This window comes from Asterias amurensis, chromosome 18, assembly GCF_032118995.1.
Source record: "Asterias amurensis chromosome 18, ASM3211899v1".
Classification (NCBI taxonomy): domain Eukaryota; kingdom Metazoa; phylum Echinodermata; class Asteroidea; order Forcipulatida; family Asteriidae; genus Asterias; species Asterias amurensis.
In genome coordinates, this window is record NC_092665.1 from 2762895 (window position 1) to 2781887 (window position 18993).

The 18993-nt window shown below is 40.1% G+C and overlaps 2 protein-coding genes across 3 annotated transcripts; one reads left to right on the forward strand and one right to left on the reverse strand.

The window, feature by feature from the left end:
- Positions 1 to 1250: 1250 nt before the first annotated feature.
- LOC139950328 (coiled-coil domain-containing protein 63-like) lies at positions 1251 to 10678 on the forward strand. Its single transcript, XM_071948942.1, has 12 exons — positions 1251 to 1382; positions 2106 to 2250; positions 2577 to 2676; positions 3077 to 3207; positions 3943 to 4124; positions 4599 to 4712; positions 5042 to 5297; positions 5762 to 5979; positions 6407 to 6575; positions 6985 to 7148; positions 7577 to 7768; positions 7943 to 10678. Exons 2-12 carry the CDS (start codon positions 2178 to 2180, stop codon positions 8060 to 8062), a joined length of 1719 nt encoding a protein of 572 aa, XP_071805043.1. The 5' UTR covers positions 1251 to 1382; positions 2106 to 2177; the 3' UTR covers positions 8063 to 10678.
- Positions 9555 to 18760, reverse strand: LOC139950329 (mitochondrial 2-oxoglutarate/malate carrier protein-like). Of its 2 annotated transcripts, XR_011787646.1 has the most exons (12): positions 18624 to 18760; positions 18079 to 18140; positions 17375 to 17465; positions 16787 to 16870; positions 16295 to 16338; positions 15831 to 15909; positions 15269 to 15359; positions 14755 to 14845; positions 13413 to 13512; positions 12956 to 13007; positions 12197 to 12411; positions 9555 to 12004 (listed from the first exon to the last, which is right to left on the reverse strand). XR_011787646.1 is itself a non-coding variant. In XM_071948943.1 (11 exons), the coding sequence occupies exons 1-11, from the start codon at positions 18758 to 18760 to the stop codon at positions 12250 to 12252; spliced, it is 993 nt and encodes a 330-aa protein (XP_071805044.1). In that variant the 3' UTR covers positions 12196 to 12249. The 2 variants fall into 2 exon arrangements, 1 of the variants encoding a protein (XP_071805044.1); XM_071948943.1 differs by lacking the exon at positions 9555 to 12004 and having other exon boundaries at positions 12196 to 12411.
- Between the last annotated feature and the right edge of the window lie 233 nt (positions 18761 to 18993).

Here is an 18993-nt window from a genome sequence, read left to right on the forward strand (position 1 = left end):
AATGGAAACATGTTGCTGTTCAATCGATCGAGTGAACCCCGGGAAAACTGGGTTAGGTTTGTTGTGACATAAAACACGAGGTCCACATCACGCTCCACAGATTTAGTATTAAACAACACACATTTTAATGATCGCAGGCAGCTTCCCTTAAAATTTAATTGCTGATATGATGAACTTTTGAGTTGATGAACACAATGTCTCGAAAACAATTTCTGTCCCAATGGAGACGAAATTTTTGAGTATGTAAAACCGTAAAACGTACTTGTAATTAATTTTTGATAGTAAAAAAAGGCCCGGCATAATATGATCATGCCCTTTTTCATTGAAACAAAAATGGAACAACTCGACTGTAACCAATGGTTATATCTTACCTTTAAGGGCATAGACTCACACTGAGGTCCAACGGCTGTATTGTATGAATCCATGGTTTTTTAATGCAGAAATTATTTCTCAAAACCCAACTCTTACCACTCCATTTTGACAGAAGGCATTGCGTAATGACCAAACTGAGCTAGGGAGGGCGCACTCCATTAGACTGTTTAATTTCTGTGGGCGTCTCTGCCAAACCAAAAATAAAGCCAACTAAACAGTACAGGTAACTGGGGCGCTAAACGGCTGGAGGAGTAGGCTAGACCCACAGCGCCCCTGTCAGATGCAATTGTGTCCGCCATACAATACTGTCCACCCGGACACTGTTGCATATGCAATCGTGTCCGGGGCTATGCAAAAGCCGTCCGGCGGACATGTACATGACTGTACTTGTCAGCGAATACCCAACGGCCGAACATTTCCTACATATGTCATTCATCAATGACATCACTTATATTAGCTTTTAAAAAAAATAACGAACAGTGTTCCGTCTTTGCACGGGGCAGACACAACTGCATTTGCATTATGCAGCAGCGTCCGGGCGGACACGATTGCATATGCAAAACCGTCCGGCGGTCATTAATGCATATGCAAAAATGTCCTCCGAATAGGGTTGCATAGAGGACATAATTGCATGCGACACCCATTCCCCAGTAACAGGCGCGTCTATAGCTATTTCACAAGTGTTTTATGTTGTTGTTGTTGTTGTTGTTGTTGTGTGGCCAAGAATAATTAATTAAGGGTGGCTCCCGCAGTAGCTTGCCTTTCACCTCAGTCTATGGACAGGTATGTATTCTGGTAAGCACCGTTGCGCCCATTAGCTCAAAACAGCCCCAGCTGGGGAGCCACACTGGCGCGGCTGGTTACACAGTGGCGATGGGGGCGCTGTCTGTAACCCGGACGACTGACCAAAACACTGCCTCGCTACGTTGTTGATGTTGGTTTGATTGATTGATTGATTTTGTGAGCTCTGAGGACGAACTCGTCTGAAACTCGGAAGATTTTTAAACAAGGTAATTGAACATTTTGCCGTTTTTTTTAAGCATTATAGTAGGATACTATATAAAATATATCTGTGTAATAGCTTTGTTTGTTGATTTGTTCAAATAGTGAAGGAAAATTGTCCAAATTGTTAGTTTTTGATGTTGTCATCCCAGTGAACGCTGCGCTTTTTGTGGCCGTCGTCGTCGCGGCACGGATCCGTGTGTTGTATCCGTTTGTGTGTTGTGTAATCGGTTTAATCTCTTTCGTTTATCAGCACATTATGCAGTACAGTAGGATTAACATAAGAACAGAAATAACTGTCTTCAAATCAAATTTACCCCTGTCTTGGTTGCATCTGCGTGCTTTGAATTGAACTTTGAAGGGTTTTTATTGCAGCTAATCGCTAATGAGTGAGAAAAGAACATGATCTGGATAATATTTATTAAAATTGGCCATCATGGGAAATTCAACCCTACATCATGTGTAATATCCCCTGGCCCTGTGTATGCCTATAAAATAGTAAAACTTTCAGCAGAAGGGATTCTATAACAGTCACATTAACCAGCTGTGCTTATTGATTACTGGATGTTTTAATTTAGCCATTTTATTAATCGATTATCTCATCATTGTGGTTGGGACTGGGGGGGGGGCAAGAGGGATATCCTCGACTGAGAAAAATGCATCAAGCTTGGTCGAATGTTGAAGCGACTGTTGTTTTAACTATTTGTTTATAATTTTTTACTTTCTTTCAGAAAACAGTGAGCAACCGTGTATCAGAATTGTTGACATCAAGTTTTTTTCAAGTACGACATAAAACTATCATCATGCCACGTGGGGGCCAGAGATCTGCCAGTCGGCGCTCCGACATCAGCGACATTGATGCTGATCAGCAATTGGGTAAGCCAATTTATTTTCACAAAAATATCAGGCCTGGAATTAAACGTAAGCCACGACCTCTGTTGCCTCTGGTCTTGCTGCCCCTCAAAACGTTCCCCAATAGACATAAAGGTTTTCCAATGGAAATGCCCTTTGTCAAATGAAAATGGCCTTGCCCTTTAAAAATGAAATTCCAGGCCTGAAATATGTATCGTAAGTTTTTATAATTTGTAAATTTATACTTGCCTAGCCTGTCGTTTAATACTGAATGTGCACTTCTAAATTATTGAGTCTAAAGTTACTAGAAGAAAGTTTAATTTGTTGCCTTGTTTGTGTTTCCCCATCAGCCGAGGTGGAGTTGGCCAAGCTTCAGCGTCAGTACCGCATCATGGAAGGCGACCGTAACGCTTACAACATCGAGTCCCAGGATCTCATCCGTAGACAATTGTAAGCATTCAAACATACAGGGTAGATATTGGGTGCTAGACTCAGTCAAAAACTTTAAACACAGAGGCTAACTTGACCAGCCATTTTGAAAAGCCTATAGGAATTGAAATCAATATTTCTTGAAGTTAAGAATCACCTTATTTACATGCCAAGTAGTGGTAAAGCCCCCTTGCCTAACCTATGACCATTTTCATAAAGCCTGTAATCATAAAAACTTGCTTAGCACAGATAATTTTGGCCAACAGAAACAGTTACCAGCAAAAATTGCTATTATTGCAACTGGTGCCCCACTAATTTATTGCTTAAAAAAGAAAATTTGCTGAGCAGTATTTTCTGTTTAAAAGCTTTATGAAATTGGGCCTTATTTGACATTTTGTCTTGTATCCTACCCCTCTTTTAGAGCCGAGATAAAAACCCTTGAAGCAGAGAAGCGAGAATTAAACAAAGATTTGCACCTGTCGGAAAGCCAGACCAATCAATCAAAGGACAACACTAACATTGATAGACTCAATGAACTCTGCTCTCTACGTGGTAAGTCATGCCCACCTAACAGTATGATAACCTTTTTTAGTGATAACATCTTCAGCTCCACCAAATCTTGTGACTGGTTTGAATTATGTTCTTGTTTCTGGTTGAATCTTATCTTACTAGATGACAGTATGACGATTGAGTATTTCTTCGTTTGGTTGCTTGAAGATTTCTTTGATTGATTGCTTGAGTGATTGGACTGATGATACCTGAGCCTACATCCGTATGGACTGTAAAAGGGGCAACCCTGTTTCAGCCCTAGGAGTAGGTGGCAACGGCCTCTGGAAAAAAAAACGATTGTAGCCCACACCTTGAAGTGCCTTAATGCCTTGTGTGTCTGGCGACATGCATAATAATAAAAAATTACTTCAATTGATTGCATGAGTATTTCTTTGGTTGATTGATTGCTCGAGTACTTGTTTGATTATTGAATACAGTCTGTGCTGCCAAAATAAGTAGCCTAGTTACCTGTCAACCCCATTAAAGGCAGTGGACACTCTTGGTAAACATTCCAGACAATTATTATCATAAAACCTTACTTGATTACGAGTAACGGTGAGAGGTTGATAGTATAAAACAATGTGAGAAGCGGCTCCCTCTGAAGTAATGTAGTTTTCGAGAAAGAAGTAATTTTCCACGAATTTGAATGTGAGTCTGGTCTTTGACAATTACCAATAGTGTCCACTGTCTTTAAATATAAACAATAATCTATCCATTTTTTCTGTCTACTTTTACCAGATGAGTACATGCAGAAGATTAATGAGGAGAAAGACAACCAGCAAGAAATCCTGAAGAAGACCCGGGCAAAGGAACGCGAGATTCACGGCCAGCATAAGGAGATGGGCGGAGTCCATGCAAGCGCCCAGCATACGCAGAAGACGCAGAAGGCGATACGCGTTAAGGAAAACCGCTTACACCAGGTCAATAACACTCCCCCACTTTTCTTATTACTAAACCTGGCCCCAATTTCATAGAGCTGCTTTAAGCACAAAAAGAAGCTAAGCACAAAATAATTATGCTTATACCAGAATAAGGTTACCAGCCAAAATACCATGTCACGTGTACAATTTATGACTGGTAACCAGCGCATTTCTGCTAAGCAAGAAATTGTTAAGCAATTTTTCCTGCTGAAGCAGTTCTATGAAATTGGGCCCTTATCTTAACCTATTGCACAAGGACGACACACCTCTGCAAAATGCACATGTACAATTTCTGTCATTTTTAACTCGGCATAACTTGTGACTAAGTAATTTACACTACAACTACGAGTCTTGAGTTGTGAGATAAATTTGTTCTCCGGGTTACACCGACTAAATATATAGACTTGTCTCAAAAGTTTGCTTCACCCCTAAATTCTACTAATTTGCTACTCAATCTGACCTTTGACCCTGCAGGCTAACGAGAAGTTTAACTCCATGCTGACGGAGAACGGCAAGTACCGAGAAGAGATCGAGAGCCTGCGAGTTGAGCGCACTCGCTTCGAGAACATCCGCAAGAAACTTGAAAAGGTACAGTTGGGTTTTGTTTTAAATAGCACTGCTAAAAAGAAGTTCTGCTTATAGTACATTCTGAAGTCCCGAATCTCATTTCTGCTATGTGTTTTTTGTTGTGCTGTCCTCTTAGAACACTTTGCTGTTAGAAAGAGGTAATTTGACCAGTCCCAATGGCCTTATTTGACTGTATTAGTTAGCACCAATTAAATAAGAAATGGTGGGATTTAAACTCTTGTAAAGCAAGTGTCTAAACTGCTACAATACTGAGCTTGTGGGTTCCTGGTAGGCCAGCTTATCCAAAACCATAATTTTACTTGATGTTAACTTATTCCTGTTTACTTCAGGAACTCGGAGACCTTCGCCAGGAAATCGGCGAGGTGATCGACCAGTCCACCCAGGCCTATGATGCCCGCGATGAAGCCCAGGCAAAGATGATCTTGCTGAAGGAGAAGGCGGACAAGGACTGCGCCCAGCACCAGCAGGAGATGAAGGAGTTGCAAAGAATCATCGATCACGATCGTAAACTGCGGGAGTTTATGACCGTCAAGAGCAAAGAACGAGAGGAAGATGAACTGCTCGTTGCTCTGCGTCAAAAAAGAGGTAAGAAAAATATAACAATATTTCTTAGAATGTTTGCACAGATCCCAATGTGCCTTCCATTAATTTTACTAAGATTTGAAGTTGCTTCAAATTTTCTTGTACTAAGATTTGAAATTGCCTAAAAACGTTTTTGTACTAAGATTTTAAATTGCCTAAAAAACTTTGTACTAAGATTTTAAATTATCAATATAAACCACACGGGAAACTGACTGGGTAAATTTTGAAATGATTTTTGGGGTTGAACAAAGAATTAACTAGAGTGGGATTCTAACCAACGACCTCCAGATTAATATTTTAAATTGCTTAAAAAAATGTTTGACCTAAGATTTTAAGTTGCCTACAACTTTTTTGTACTAAGATTTTAAATTGCCTAAAAAAATGTTTGTGCTATGATTTGAATTTGCCTAAACCTTTCTGAATGTTAATTTCTTAACAAAAATTTACACAATTCCCTCCAATCACAGAGGCAGAGGAAGGTGAGAAACTCCGTCGAGAGAGACAGGAAGATTCCATCGAGGCGTACGAGGCAGCCTTCCAGCGTATCTCCCAGATCACCAAGGAAACGGACCTCAACAAACTCGTCCACAAGTTCATCCAGGTGGAGGATCGCAACTTTGCGCTGTTCAACTACGTCAACGAGCAGAACAATGAGATCGAGGTTCAGCAGGACCAGATAGCAGAGGTAGGTCAAAGGTCAAAACGGCTTAATTCTGAAAACAGAAGTTAAAGGTTCTTTGCGGTCACGCCCCTGTCCTCCTCTTGCTGTGGCTGGCACTTTTAAATGGGATTTTGCCAGTAGAAGGTACTCTATCACACATAGTGCCTTTTCAGTTGAAAACATTCAGGGGCAACTAAAGCTTAGTGCTTTGTCAGCATTGCCCATTAATTCACAAAGGGAGACAGCAGTCGTGTATTGACTTGTGACTTGGCTCGAGGGAAATTTAATAGAGACTTGACTTGATGAAAGATGATTTGCAACTTGACTTGACTTGAGAAAAAAAACCTACTTGATTACAACATAAAGCCTAAACCTATTATCCAAAATGCCAAACCTGCTCTGAAAATCGGTGCAATCAATTTCTATGTCACTTTTTTTGTTTCCATCTTAGATCCAAGATGAGATAAATGAGTTCAAGAGGCAGGGATCGGAGATGGAGGAGCAACGTGTGAGCATCTTAAAGACACTGGAGGAGAAGCAGACCAAAGCAGCCAAGGATGCTGACGGCCATGACTCCAAACTGAAGAGCGTGAATAAGATTCTGGATCAACTCAAAGCAGGTAAGAACCAACTGGCTTTCCTTCCTATCAGAATAAGGTTACCAGCCAAAATACCATGTCACTTGTACAACTTGTGACTGGTATTCTGCTGATTTCTGCTTATAGCAGAAATTGTTATAAGCGGTTACTGGGATTTTGTAAAATAAAAAAGAGAATATTAGGGTTTGCAATAAAGCTATTATTTGAAAGTTAAGGTTTCCTTTCTGTTTAGCTCTACCCCAAATTAAGCTTTGTGACCGAAACTTCGGGTATTAAACTATTTTTTCAACAGTTTTGCATGTCACATGCATTTGGCTTGGGACTAGCATCATCAGTCAACATTTTTTTTAGAACATGTTTTTCAGGAAAAAAATATATGCATCTTAAACGACAAAATTATTTACAAGTTTCTGATGTTTTTGTCCCCCAGGAGTGGAGTCTCTTTTCTCTAAGACAAGCTGTGATCGATCAACCATTAATGACATGCTGGGTAGCGCTGCCGGAGTGACTGATGAGACCATTATGCAATACCTCGGTCTGATCGAGCAACGCACCAATGAGCTTCTTGCGGTCAGCATGTACGTGGACACCAAGGTATGTCGCAATTATTTCCGACCCCGTTTTTGCGTAATTTTGTTAACCGTGTGAGTGCTTGTGTGGATCTTAATTTTAATTACGTTGTTTAGATTAGAAATGGGGATTATCCAATTGGTTGAAACATTCTGAAAAGACTATTGAAGAGGCATGAATAAAAACATCCTTTTCATCCGACAACTCACACCTGTTATCTCCATGTAATTCCTTTTCAAATCAGTGACTTAATTGGACCATGCCCAAGGCAGATTAACTGATCATCCATTAATGAAGGACCAGATGTAAACACACCATGAAAAGGATGTATAGTTTTCAAGTTTTCGGGGCGAAATCTTTAATCTGTTTATGAATGAATCATTCCATGGGAGCCTTTTGGAAGGTGGCAGGCAACAAACTTAAACCAATTTATTTTGTTCACTTAACTTTAGGGAGCAAAGGAGAAGGAAGATCTGAAAGTGCCCTCTATGCTTGGCAAGGGGCCAATCCCTCCTCCGCAACAGCTGATGTTTATGGCACCCTCTACTGGTGACGACTATGACAGCGACCAGGGGTCAGATCTCAGTGATGAGGAGACACGACCTTTGACACAGACGGAGCTCAAGGCTAGAATTATGAAAGGGGTGAGTAGATGTTCTGAGAAAGAAACTGATATTTACGACAAACGACTCATTTCGTTTGATCGCATCATATAATGCAAATGAAGACTGTGACGCATTATTCGGAGTATTTTTTTGTTTGTTTACTCACATTCGTCCTCATGATAAATTTGTCTTTCTTTTTTTGTTTCTTCCAAGGTCTTGAAGAAGGAGGCAGCAGCATCCAAGAAGGGCTTCCAGTACGACCTCTCCGTCCCTAGCAAAGACATGAAACAGAAACAAACCATCCCAGACAAGAAGAGGGGTGGCAAGCGATAGATGGAACAGCCAGAAAAGGTGGCAGGTTACAGGCCTGTATGCTTGGTTTTGGAAAGGGCAATGGTACCAAAGCATTTTCTCCTCGGTAAAGGGCACCCTATGAGGAAATTGTAAATTTCTACTGGGGCATTTGAAGGGCACCAAGGCAATGGCCAGGGGAATGGAGGCAATCGCCTCCGTTGCCTCCGTGAAGTATCAGGCCCGAGGTTATGTAAATAGGCAGTTTGACTTGATGAAGAATGATGGGTGGAACAGCTTACAACAACCTAGTCAGAATAGATCCCGTTTTTGTTTGTGAAAAAGGAAAGAGGCAAACTTGTGCGTACCACAGACTAATCTTGCAAAGGCAAAAGCGAGGTACCAGTCACTCAGAATTCCATGTCATGGTACATTGTATAAGTGTTCACTGGTTCCTCAGTTTATTTAACATAGCAAATAAAGTATTTCAGCAGTTTTGCGATATGGATCTTCCCCCAAGAGTTTGAGTTGTTGGAATTGAATAAGAAAATACTTCTTTCAGTTTCCGTTGTTTGGTTAATCTTATTCAAATTGTTTGTCGAGTGGCTGGAAGGACAAAAGGCTTGGAACCTTTTTTCCCGAACATGAAGTATCTTGTCCCAGTAATGGGTCTTAAATGGCTGGCGACAAACACAAATAATGGCATTACTGTACTGTTTTGTTTTTGAAATGTTTTCCCATTCACATGCAGTATTTTTAATCTTCCTAACAATGACTACTGAATAGGTAGACGAACAAGATGGTGGTATTACCGTCTTTGAAATGTCAAAAATAAATTGCTTAAATTCAAGTTTTGTTTATGAAATTCCTTCCAGTGTATTTATAGTTATTATTATTGGTAAAAATGACAATGGTTGTTTGTCGTCCGTCCATAATTTTTTTTAAAGCTGTACTGTTATCTTAAAGTTATATCTAATATTGATAATAATTTTGAGTATGTAAAAGATTACTTAATATCTAAAGAGTATTAAAATGAATTTTGTTTTCACAAGAGAGAAATTTATTTGAGAGGCGTGTCGTTTTTCTTTAGCTTGTTCAAGACGTCAGAAATTAGTTAATGAAAATTACAGTTGGTTTCGGGATTCGATGTTTTGGTAGAAAATGGTTTATGCACTTACCATGCATGAACATCTGCCAACAGCTTGAATCTCCGAACGCTCAGAGTATGATGATGAACAATAGATGCAGCCTGCCCATACATTAGGCATCAATTTAAGTGTGAAGAAAATCCAAAGTTGTTCTGGGTGTTAAGACGTCGACTGTTTACTCTGCCCCATACAAAATTGTGGACAAACACGTCGGCTGATGTGAAGTGGTCAAAATGTCCTACTCATTTCCTGCCCTGAAACCTTACTCCATTGATTTAGCCACCAGAATACAAGTAGGGTAAAACCGCTTGGCCTTGGAACAAAACTAAGATGAACGCTACAACCTCTTGATCTTTGAAAATGCATGAACACCAACCAACATATCATAAATGTGGATCAATCAAAGAAATCTTTATTTGTTCAGAAACCGGAGTTGACAACCTGTTGGATACTTTTTATTATCACAGCATAAAAGAAGAGAACTAAAACAATGGTATCCCTGAACCGGGTGACAATTTCTTACTTTTCTTTGTTTCATTTTTCAAATTCACAGTGATGCTTGAGTAAAACTAAAGAAAAAAACACAAACATATTCTCAATAATATTTCTGTATTCACTCAACAGGCAGTAGAATATAATCTATTACTTAATGTACTGTAAAAGATGGATAATGAAATAAATCTTTCATATAATTTATTTTATTAACAAATACTTGAACCGAACTAAACATTGTAGTGGTATTTACTGTGGGAAACAAATTGCATATAATCGCCCCTTATCCCACTTAAGCCTGGTTCATACTCCCTGCGAATGCGATGCAAATTTGACGTCACAACTCTGTTTTCGCTGCGATTTTCGCAGAAGAGTTGAGCACAACTCAACCCCTGCGAGTTATTCGTTGCGAATTTGTGACGTCAACATTCATATGGTATTTGCAGGAGTATGAACCGGGCTTTACTCCTGAAAGATCAAGACCAAAGCCCTACCTATAACAACCTGTATCCAGATTGGCATCTATGGCTACGGCTGTTGCTATTGGTGTTGCTAAGGACATCCTATACTTCAATGCATGATGACATGATACAGCCTTAGCTGAAGCCACTAATTCTGACATGGCCTCAGGCCATGTATTAAAAGGTGGCTATGGCTATGACTGGAATTAGGCGTCATCATGCGTTGAAGTATGGAACATCCTTAGAAACAGCCATTGAGCAAGTCGACTAGACTGACTAGACTAACTAGACTAACTAGACTAACCAGAAACCATAGAGCACAGGGAGATTGACTATATCGAACCATGCACTGGAGCATGTTCGATATGGTCGGCTACATCACATTTTCTGGTCAAGTCAAGGCGCTCTCACCCGAACTTGCTAACACATGTAGCTGTAGCCCTAGCCGCAAATTCAGACTCAGCCTTAAATTGGTTCACCACCTAGACAACCATGCTTGGCACAGTGCCTTGCGGATCAACCTTTTAACCATAACCTAGCTACCATAAACAAAAGAATGCCGTAGACCGAATCACACACAAAAATAACTATCCTTTTGAACGGTCAACCGCCACCATAGAAAATTAATCTAAAGGTTTCAAGTTCAATTCCTACTGTAGTTAAGTGTCCTTTGCTCAACCCAATATTTAAAAAAAAAATTCCATGAAATTTGACAGTCATAATTTAATACTTATGAATTGCATAAGTCAATAAAATTGTGATTCAGTAAACGAGACAACAATACTGATCTTAGTCATTATAAAATCTGTTTGGCTGGATTCAAGCCAAGCTAAACCAGTTGCATAAACCCATAAAATTGTGATTCAGTAACTACATGTAGATGTACATAATATTCTAGTCATTGTGAAATAAGCTTAGACCTGTTGGAAGCCAGGCTAACCCACCGACGAAAGTTTGAAAGGAATGGACCCAATTCAAAACGCGCAGCCCACATACACTCACGTCTCCTGTCTGCCATTTTGTGTGTCAAACCGTGCACAAAAGGAATGGGCTCCCCAAAAAGGCAGAAAACGCGCTAACAAGTGTAGCATCCTTTTGTGCACGTTTTGACACACAAAATGGCCGACAGGAGATGCGCATGTATGTGCGCTGTGAATTGGGTCCATACTGGGGATTTGTTTGCTTGTTAAGACAGTCATAAATCAAATAATAAGAGAGATACTAAACACTCTTCATTCGGAATGGAGCTAAGCCTCTTCACAACACACATTTTAGATGCAGCTTGCATCCATTGCTTTTCACTGGGTAGTGCTTTCTATCATTATATACAATAGGAAAACGGTGATAAAAGGGGCAGAACACCTTCAAAGTTCTCAAAATTAGGCAGTATGGAATTGCTCCTTGTTCCTTTTCCAGAGTTGTTCGTGTACAAAACACTTACAGTGTTTTGGAATTAATGAGTAGTGATTAACCAAAACGTCAACGGATCATATGGTCCCCCATTTTGTAGAGTCAAACATTTGTTTCCACAAAATAGCGGACTATGTTCTGTCATGAAATTACACAATAACCACACAATTTCGTTGGGATATTTATACAAATCATTATCATACATGTGTTCTACTTTTCAAGCATCTTTCCAAACACATTTCAAGACAAATGCTTTTTGAAGCCCAAAGCAACAATCGTCACGTTGGTGCAACGTCATTCAAAAAGCCTTTGAGAAAGACTCTGCTAGGGTCGAAGCGTCACGCCATTAACTATTTATTTTTGCATTTTGCATTTATACCACAGGTCCTTCAAGTTGATAAGCAGTTTGCAACAGCTAACTATGTCCTCATTCCAAATGTTCCTCCACCAATATCTAAGTCAAATTCTTTTTCCTATCATACAAAAAGGTGAAAATAAATTTTACGGTTTGCGATTTGAGGTAATGTATGAGTGTGTGTGGGGGGGGGGGGGGTTCCAAACTCACATGGCAAACAAAACTTCATGTGAGACTACTACCTATTTCCACCTCGCCGTTTTATTTGTAGCGACAAAAGCTATGTTTTCATTGCTGAAACCTATCTAACCTTGATTTGTCTCAAGCTGTATCATTATTCATGGGGGTACGACGATCTCGTCTTCACTCGGTAGACTTTGCGATTTTAGTGCGGTAGAATTTGTTCAGCTGCTCCAGGAAGATGAAGGTTAGAACGGTGTGTGGTCCGAGGCGGGTGTAGTACGGTGTGAATCCCTTCCACAGGCTGAAGACGCCCTCTTTCTGTATGGTTTTTCGTAGGACTTCCTGTTGGAGACAAAATAAATAACTGGTTTAGTGTACTCTTAGTCTGGAGATGAATTAGTGCTACCCCACCTCCCATCCCAACCCCAACCTGAAATCAAACAGCATAAAACTGCCTCTAGCTACCGGGCAATCTCACTAGTCCAGTTGGTAACACACTGCTCTAGCCTGTAATATTTTGTCACAGGACTCGGGTAAGTACTGAGTATACAGTGCTAACACACATCCAGGTATGGGTAAAAACCAAAATTAATATTTTTTATCCCCGATGCAAATTTAACATCTATTATAGCATAAAATGACCTGGTGTCATGGCCGTGCGGTTTTAAATTTAAGTTCTAGTTGTTTAGTCATCGGGGTGCTACATTGTAGTTTGAATACCGGTCTTGGCACTTGTGTCCTTGAGCAAGATACTGTAAAGTTTACAATAATTACTTCTCTTCGCCCAGGGTTACAGATTGGTACCTGCGAGGGTGGAGGTTGATATTTATTGTGTCAAAAGTGTCAACATGGAATGGTTAATTTTTTTTTTAAATAGTTAACTTACAATAGCTCCGGAGTATTCTGGTTTTCCGTCAATTATTCTCATATTCTGAATTCTGGAATGAAACAAGAAAAGAAAGCGAAGAATTTATTTTTAAAATATCAGAAATGGATCATGTATAAACAATCGTTCATTTTCTTTTATTGTGAAAGCATTCAGCAGGCTTGGAAGTTCATGTTTGAGAGGGCAAGGCCATTTTCATTTTGAGAACCATCTGAAGGGGCACCAAGGACAGGAAAAGGGCAGATACAACTGTCATTGGTCCTTTCAAAATCATCTAAAATATATTAATTTGGTTAAAGTGGCAAAGGCTGGTCCACAAAAATTGTTTTAAAAAAACACAGAAAAAAAGAAGACCAAAATAAATTCTTTTAATATTTTGTTTAACTTTAAGCAAACTCAAATTCTAGATTCTGATTCTGATTAACTCTGTCAGCGAAAGACTTTTTTCAAAACTAACCTTGTTTTGGCAATATCCACTGGCATCGACGCAATCGTTGTCACGAGACCGCTGATCATACTCGCACCGAAATGACACAAGATGTTGTCTTGAAAGTAACCTTCATGAATAGAGAACAAAACAAACAACTAATTCAAAATTCCTCCATAATAGCTGTCTAGGAGCGTGAGGTACCTACTTGTACCCATGTTTAATACTGGGTACTGCTAGTTAATAGCTCTCTTGGTATGTAAGGTACCTACTTGTACCCATGTTCAATACTGGGTACTGAAGGTTAATAGCCGTCTTGATAGGTATGGTACCTTCCTGTACCCATGTTCAATACTGGGTACTGATGGTGAATAGCTGTCTTTGTATTTTAGGCACCTACTTGTACCCACGTTTAATACTGGGTACTGCTAGTTAATAGCTCTCTTGGTATGTGAGGTACCTACCTGTACCCATGTTTAATACTGGGTACTGCTAGTTAATAGCTCTCTTGGTATGTGAGGTACCTACCTGTACCCATGTTTAATACTGGGTACTGCTAGTTAATAGCTCTCTTGGTATGTAAGGTACCTACCTGTACCCATGTTTAATACTGGGTACTGCTAGTTAATAGCTCTCTTTCTATGTGAGGTACCTACCTGTACCCATGTTTAATACTGGGTACTGCTAGTTAATAGCTCTCTTTCTATGTGAGGTACCTACCTGTACCCATGTTTAATACTGGGTACTGCTAGTTAATAGCTCTCTTGGTATGTGAGGTAGCTACCTGTACCCATGTTTAATACTGGGTACTGCTTGTTAATAGCTGTCTTGATATGTGAGGTACATGTACCTACCTGTACCTATGTTTAATACTGGGTACTGCTAGTTAATAGCTCTCTTGGTATGTGAGGTACCTACTTGTACCTATGTTTAATACTGGGTACTGCTAGTTAATAGCTCTCTAGGTATGTGAGGTACCTACCTGTACCAATGTTTAATACTGGGTACTGCTAGTTAATAGCTCTCTTGGTATGTGAGGTACCTACCTGTACCCATGTTTAATACTGGGTACTGCTTGTTAATAGCTGTCTTGATATTTGAGGTACCTACCTGTACCCATGTTTAATACTGGGTACTGCTAGTTAATAGCTCTCTTGGTATGTAAGGTACCTACTTGTACCCATGTTTAATACTGGGTACTGCTAGTTATAAGCTCTCTTGGTATGTGAGGTACCTACCTGTACCCATGTTTAATACTGGGTACTGCTTGTTAATAGCTGTCTTGATATGTGAGGTACATGTACCTACCTGTACCTATGTTTAATACTGGGTACTGCTTGTTAATAGCTGTCTTGATATTTGAGGTACCTACCTGTACCCATAAGGAACTGTTTAGCTTGGGAATAGGAGGCTAGCTGTGCTGCATTGACCACCATGGCTCGGGCAACAGTGGGTCCACAACCCTATAACACAAAACAAAATAACAACTCATTATCTTTCTGAAAGAAACTGTAACCTCTCGTCCTGTTGACAACTGTGAAAAGAAGACAATGAAGAGGCAATACGTTTTGTTTGTTTGTTTGTTTAGAAGATCTCCATCAAGGGAACTCGGCAAACTTCTGCATGTTGATGAACACATTAAGCCGTCACTCTGTGTGTACAGTGCAAGGTTTGCCCAAAACTTTTCCAGTGACTAGCCAGCAGGGACCAGCTAGCTAGTCATTTCACAAGTTTGTCAGATTTTTCACAAGTCCACATTTCAAATGAAATTGGGATGCTTTTCAACACCGAGTTAGTCAGCCGGACCACTTGGAGTTTGACTGGTTCTAAGGTGTTAACTGGCATTTGGCCAGTGGTCCACTGTTAAGGGAGAGTGCTATACTCACCCTCCATAGCGTTACGAGACCCTCTTCTTTCGTTATCCTGGCTAGAGCATTGAAGACACTGCTGTACCCCCTCCTTTCATTGACAGGTAGCCTAGCACAAAAAATCAACGGTCAAATATGTAAAAATATCATACGCCACTAATTATTCATAGAAGCTGATTAGTCAAGAGACACTGGGTTCAAGAACGCAATTGTCATGACGGGGATTTGAACCTCCACCCTGGGCCCAATTTCATAAAGCCTTTTTTAAAAGCATAAAAAACTTGCAAAGCACAGACAAATCTTGCTTAACAGCAACTGGTTACCAGCCAAAATTCCATTATGTTTACATTGTTGCAACTGGTGCCCCAATCATCTTTTTTTTGCTTATTGCTTAGCAGTATTTCTGCTTAGCAGCTTAATGAAATTGGGCCCCAATGACTTATCCACCAGAACTTGAGTCCAGTACATGAGCCAGCTAAATGAAACTTAAAAACAGTTTCATATCTTGTGTATCTTTTTATTATTTTTATAGCTATTTTATTTAAGGGGGGGGGATTGGGGGGATTATTATGACTCATACCTGCCGTCTGAAGTCATCCTGATAAGTGATATCTCGGCCGGAGTACCGACAAACGCTCCAGTAGCTCCAGCTGTCATACCTAAAGAATGAGAAGACGAAATCAGCTGAAAATCGTTCTGAGTTAAAGGTATTATACTCAGGATTGGTAGAGCTGACAAAATAGTCGCAGACAGTGTTCATGTTTTATGTGATCAACCATACATGAAACGACAAAATGTGAAAATTGTTGTTCAGTATGTGTGGGAGTCTGGAAAAAATAGTGCAAAACATGCCAAATGTTCAGCACATAAACACATTGTCGTTAATTTTGGTTTTAGGTAACAACTGATATGAGCTGTTATCGCGTTGGGAGGCAACTTTCTGTTGGAAACTATCTTTTTTTCAAAATAAATTCAAGCCTGCTGAAGAGATATATGCAAATACATTTTCTTGTGAATTAAGTCAAATAGTTGTTTTATACTTACCTATTAGTGCCTTCATTAAAAAGTTTGGTGGTTTTCCATCCGATCTGAAAAAAATAAAGGCAAGAATGCAGCTTGTCTTTATAAGAATTCATTCAATGACGTAGACCATAACAGCCTTGTAGCTCACAACTTTTATCAACAGCTGCAGTTCTTCTTACCAAGTCAGTTTTAATTGTCATTTAATTTTGAGTAATTACCAAAGGTACCCTCCCTTTAACAACAGTATTTGAATGTTTCAAATAATCAGTTTAGGTGGTATATCTAAGAAAGGTTTGCAGTAACACTATGTGAATATCTCTTTTAAGAGAATAGTGTTGGTTTTGAAAAGATGATCTGATCGGCTTTCTCCTGAAGACATACTGAAACGTTGATTCCTTTCAGAACCAACACTTACTAGTTAAAAGAGATATTCACATGATGCTACCACAAACCTCTCTTAGTTATTTGTCCCCCATGCAAAGTTTCAAATCCTACTTAGGTGGCATAGCTTACCCTGACACCATGTCAAATAACGTAGTGTAGATCCCAAGCCTAGTTGTCGTGTATGTTGCTTGACGAAGTAATCCTGCCGACAAGCTAGTAAACAGAAAGAAAAACAACGTCTTGTAGCTTTTGAGTTTGTTTTTAAATTTTGTGACATGTTGTGCCGTGGCCGAGCCCGAGCCGTCTAGTTCACCAGACCCACGCTCCGGTGTTGTCAGCTGCAGAGTGTGGGTATACTATTTGGTCATGACACTTGTACCTTTAAAATAAGCAAGGCACTTAACCATGAATGCTTAGTAAGAAGTTTGGAAGGAAGTGCTCTCTGCTCTACCAGCCAGTCTCCTAGTTGATGATACCCATTCTTATGGACTGTGAATGGGTTAAACCCTGTTTCAGCACCAGGAGTAGGTTGCAACATGCCCATGGTGGCAGTTCATTTGGGTGGACAGCCCAAATCAGATTAGTAACCCTCATCTTGAAGTGGCCGTCCATGGCCTTGTGATCTTAGGCCATTTCTCATCACTGGCTTCTCCGAGTAACCCTTTCTCTGGGAAGTTTTCTTACACCCATTTTTCAGGTGCACAAGGCTAGACTTACCCATTATAGAGCCCTAGAACTCCTTCGCCTGCTATGATTGCTCTAATGGCATGAACGCTTGTCTTGTACTGTCTGGATGCACCGCCCTCGCCTGTTGAAATTGAGAAGACAAAGTTAGGTTTCACAGCCCAATGCATCCAGCAGGTACGGCTCACCGCACTCTCATTTATGAAAAAAAAAAACACCCCAGACCCAGTTGGAATCAAGCAGTCTGTTGAATACACGCATAATTAAACCTCTTTATTCATCAGCCCTCATAATTTTTACAATGTTTTTTAACAACTTTTCAACATGAAGTCCTGTATCCCGGCCGTTGCACGAGGGCGCTTTTACAGTTTTCATGAACACAACATTCTCGATCTTGATGACAGACAGAGTTTGAGTGGGCCTATTATTATTAGGGGCCTATGTGAAAACCATTGTTTGGCAAAACAAATATAGGCCACCTCGGGGGCCCAGCACTAACTTCATACCAGCGAGTCTTAATATTGCCTTAAACGTCACCAGGGGTGGATTTCACAACTCGTCCTAACTTAGGACTAGCCTTAAGTTTTGAATATCTCCTAGTCCTAATTTTTTGTGAAATCGACCCATGACTCCTGAGCTTTAAAAAAAAATCCCAATATTGAAACAAACCAAAGTCCCCGATACAGTTGAAACAAACCAAATAAAAAGGAAATGATGTGGAAACCATAGTAACTCACCGCTCATTTGCATACGGTTTTTGACAAGATCCAAAGGCTGCACAAAGACAGTAGCACCCATCCTGTTATTAATATTAATAACATAAAATAACAATTAATCGACAGATAAAATATCCAAAATCAGTGATGTATGGTTCTCTCCCTCATGACCTCAAGCTCTGTATACCTCCATAATGATCATGTCCATACTACTACTACACTAGCCATAGTACTACTAGCATAGAGTAAGGGTACTAGTAGTAGTACTACAGGGGGTCGAACAAAGAGTTAGGACTAGTCCTAACTTAGGACTAGTCCTAGGAGATATACAAATTGCATGGATAGTCCTAAGTCAGGACGAGTAACCGGTCCTAACTCGAGATAAGACTAGTCCTAACTCTTTGTGAAATCCACTAAACAGTAGACTTAAACATGCTTAAGTTTTTTCACACGGCTGCTGCGACTCATTACTGCTACAAATAATACTGCAATCCAACCCAATAAATGCACAATAACTGAAGTATATATGCCTTCCATTATTCTTCTAAAACTAATATGATACTTACCCAGCTAAACCTCCATAGAGGAATTTTATTGGTTTGGGAATCTGCACTGGGGCCGCAGCCTTCTTCTCTGTGGACGTCGCCATTTTGAATGGATGCACATATAAATGGCCCTTTTCGAAACCACGGCTTCGGCTCATCAGGCTAGCTTAGCCCTACGGTTGTTTGTACGAGAGGACCCGGAGCCTGAGGTCGAATCCATAGCAGGAGCCGTTGTTTTCGAAGAGGGCCTTATCCCTTATGTCTTGTAAACATTTGCACAGAACGTACAGTTGGTGCGCACACGTCCCACACGTACACAACCCTGCTGATGAATTTCCGTACGGATAAAGAGCCGAAGTAGACCTACAAAGAATTAGGCCGTGTCCGAAAC

Coding starts and splice junctions, on each gene's coding strand:
- LOC139950328 (XM_071948942.1), top strand. CDS start 2,178: ATGCCACGTGGGGGCCAGAGATCTGCCAGTCGGCGCTCCGACATCAGC. Junction 4,713..5,041: donor TCCGCAAGAAACTTGAAAAG/GTACAGTTGGGT, acceptor TGTTTACTTCAG/GAACTCGGAGACCTTCGCCA. Junction 5,298..5,761: donor TGCTCTGCGTCAAAAAAGAG/GTAAGAAAAATA, acceptor CTCCAATCACAG/AGGCAGAGGAAGGTGAGAAA.
- LOC139950329 (XM_071948943.1), bottom strand. CDS start 18,760: ATGAGCCGAAGCCGTGGTTTCGAAAAGGGCCATTTATATGTGCATCCA. Junction 18,141..18,623: donor CTCTATGGAGGTTTAGCTGG/GTAAGTATCATA, acceptor TATTAATAACAG/GATGGGTGCTACTGTCTTTG. Junction 15,910..16,294: donor TTTAATGAAGGCACTAATAG/GTAAGTATAAAA, acceptor CTCATTCTTTAG/GTATGACAGCTGGAGCTACT.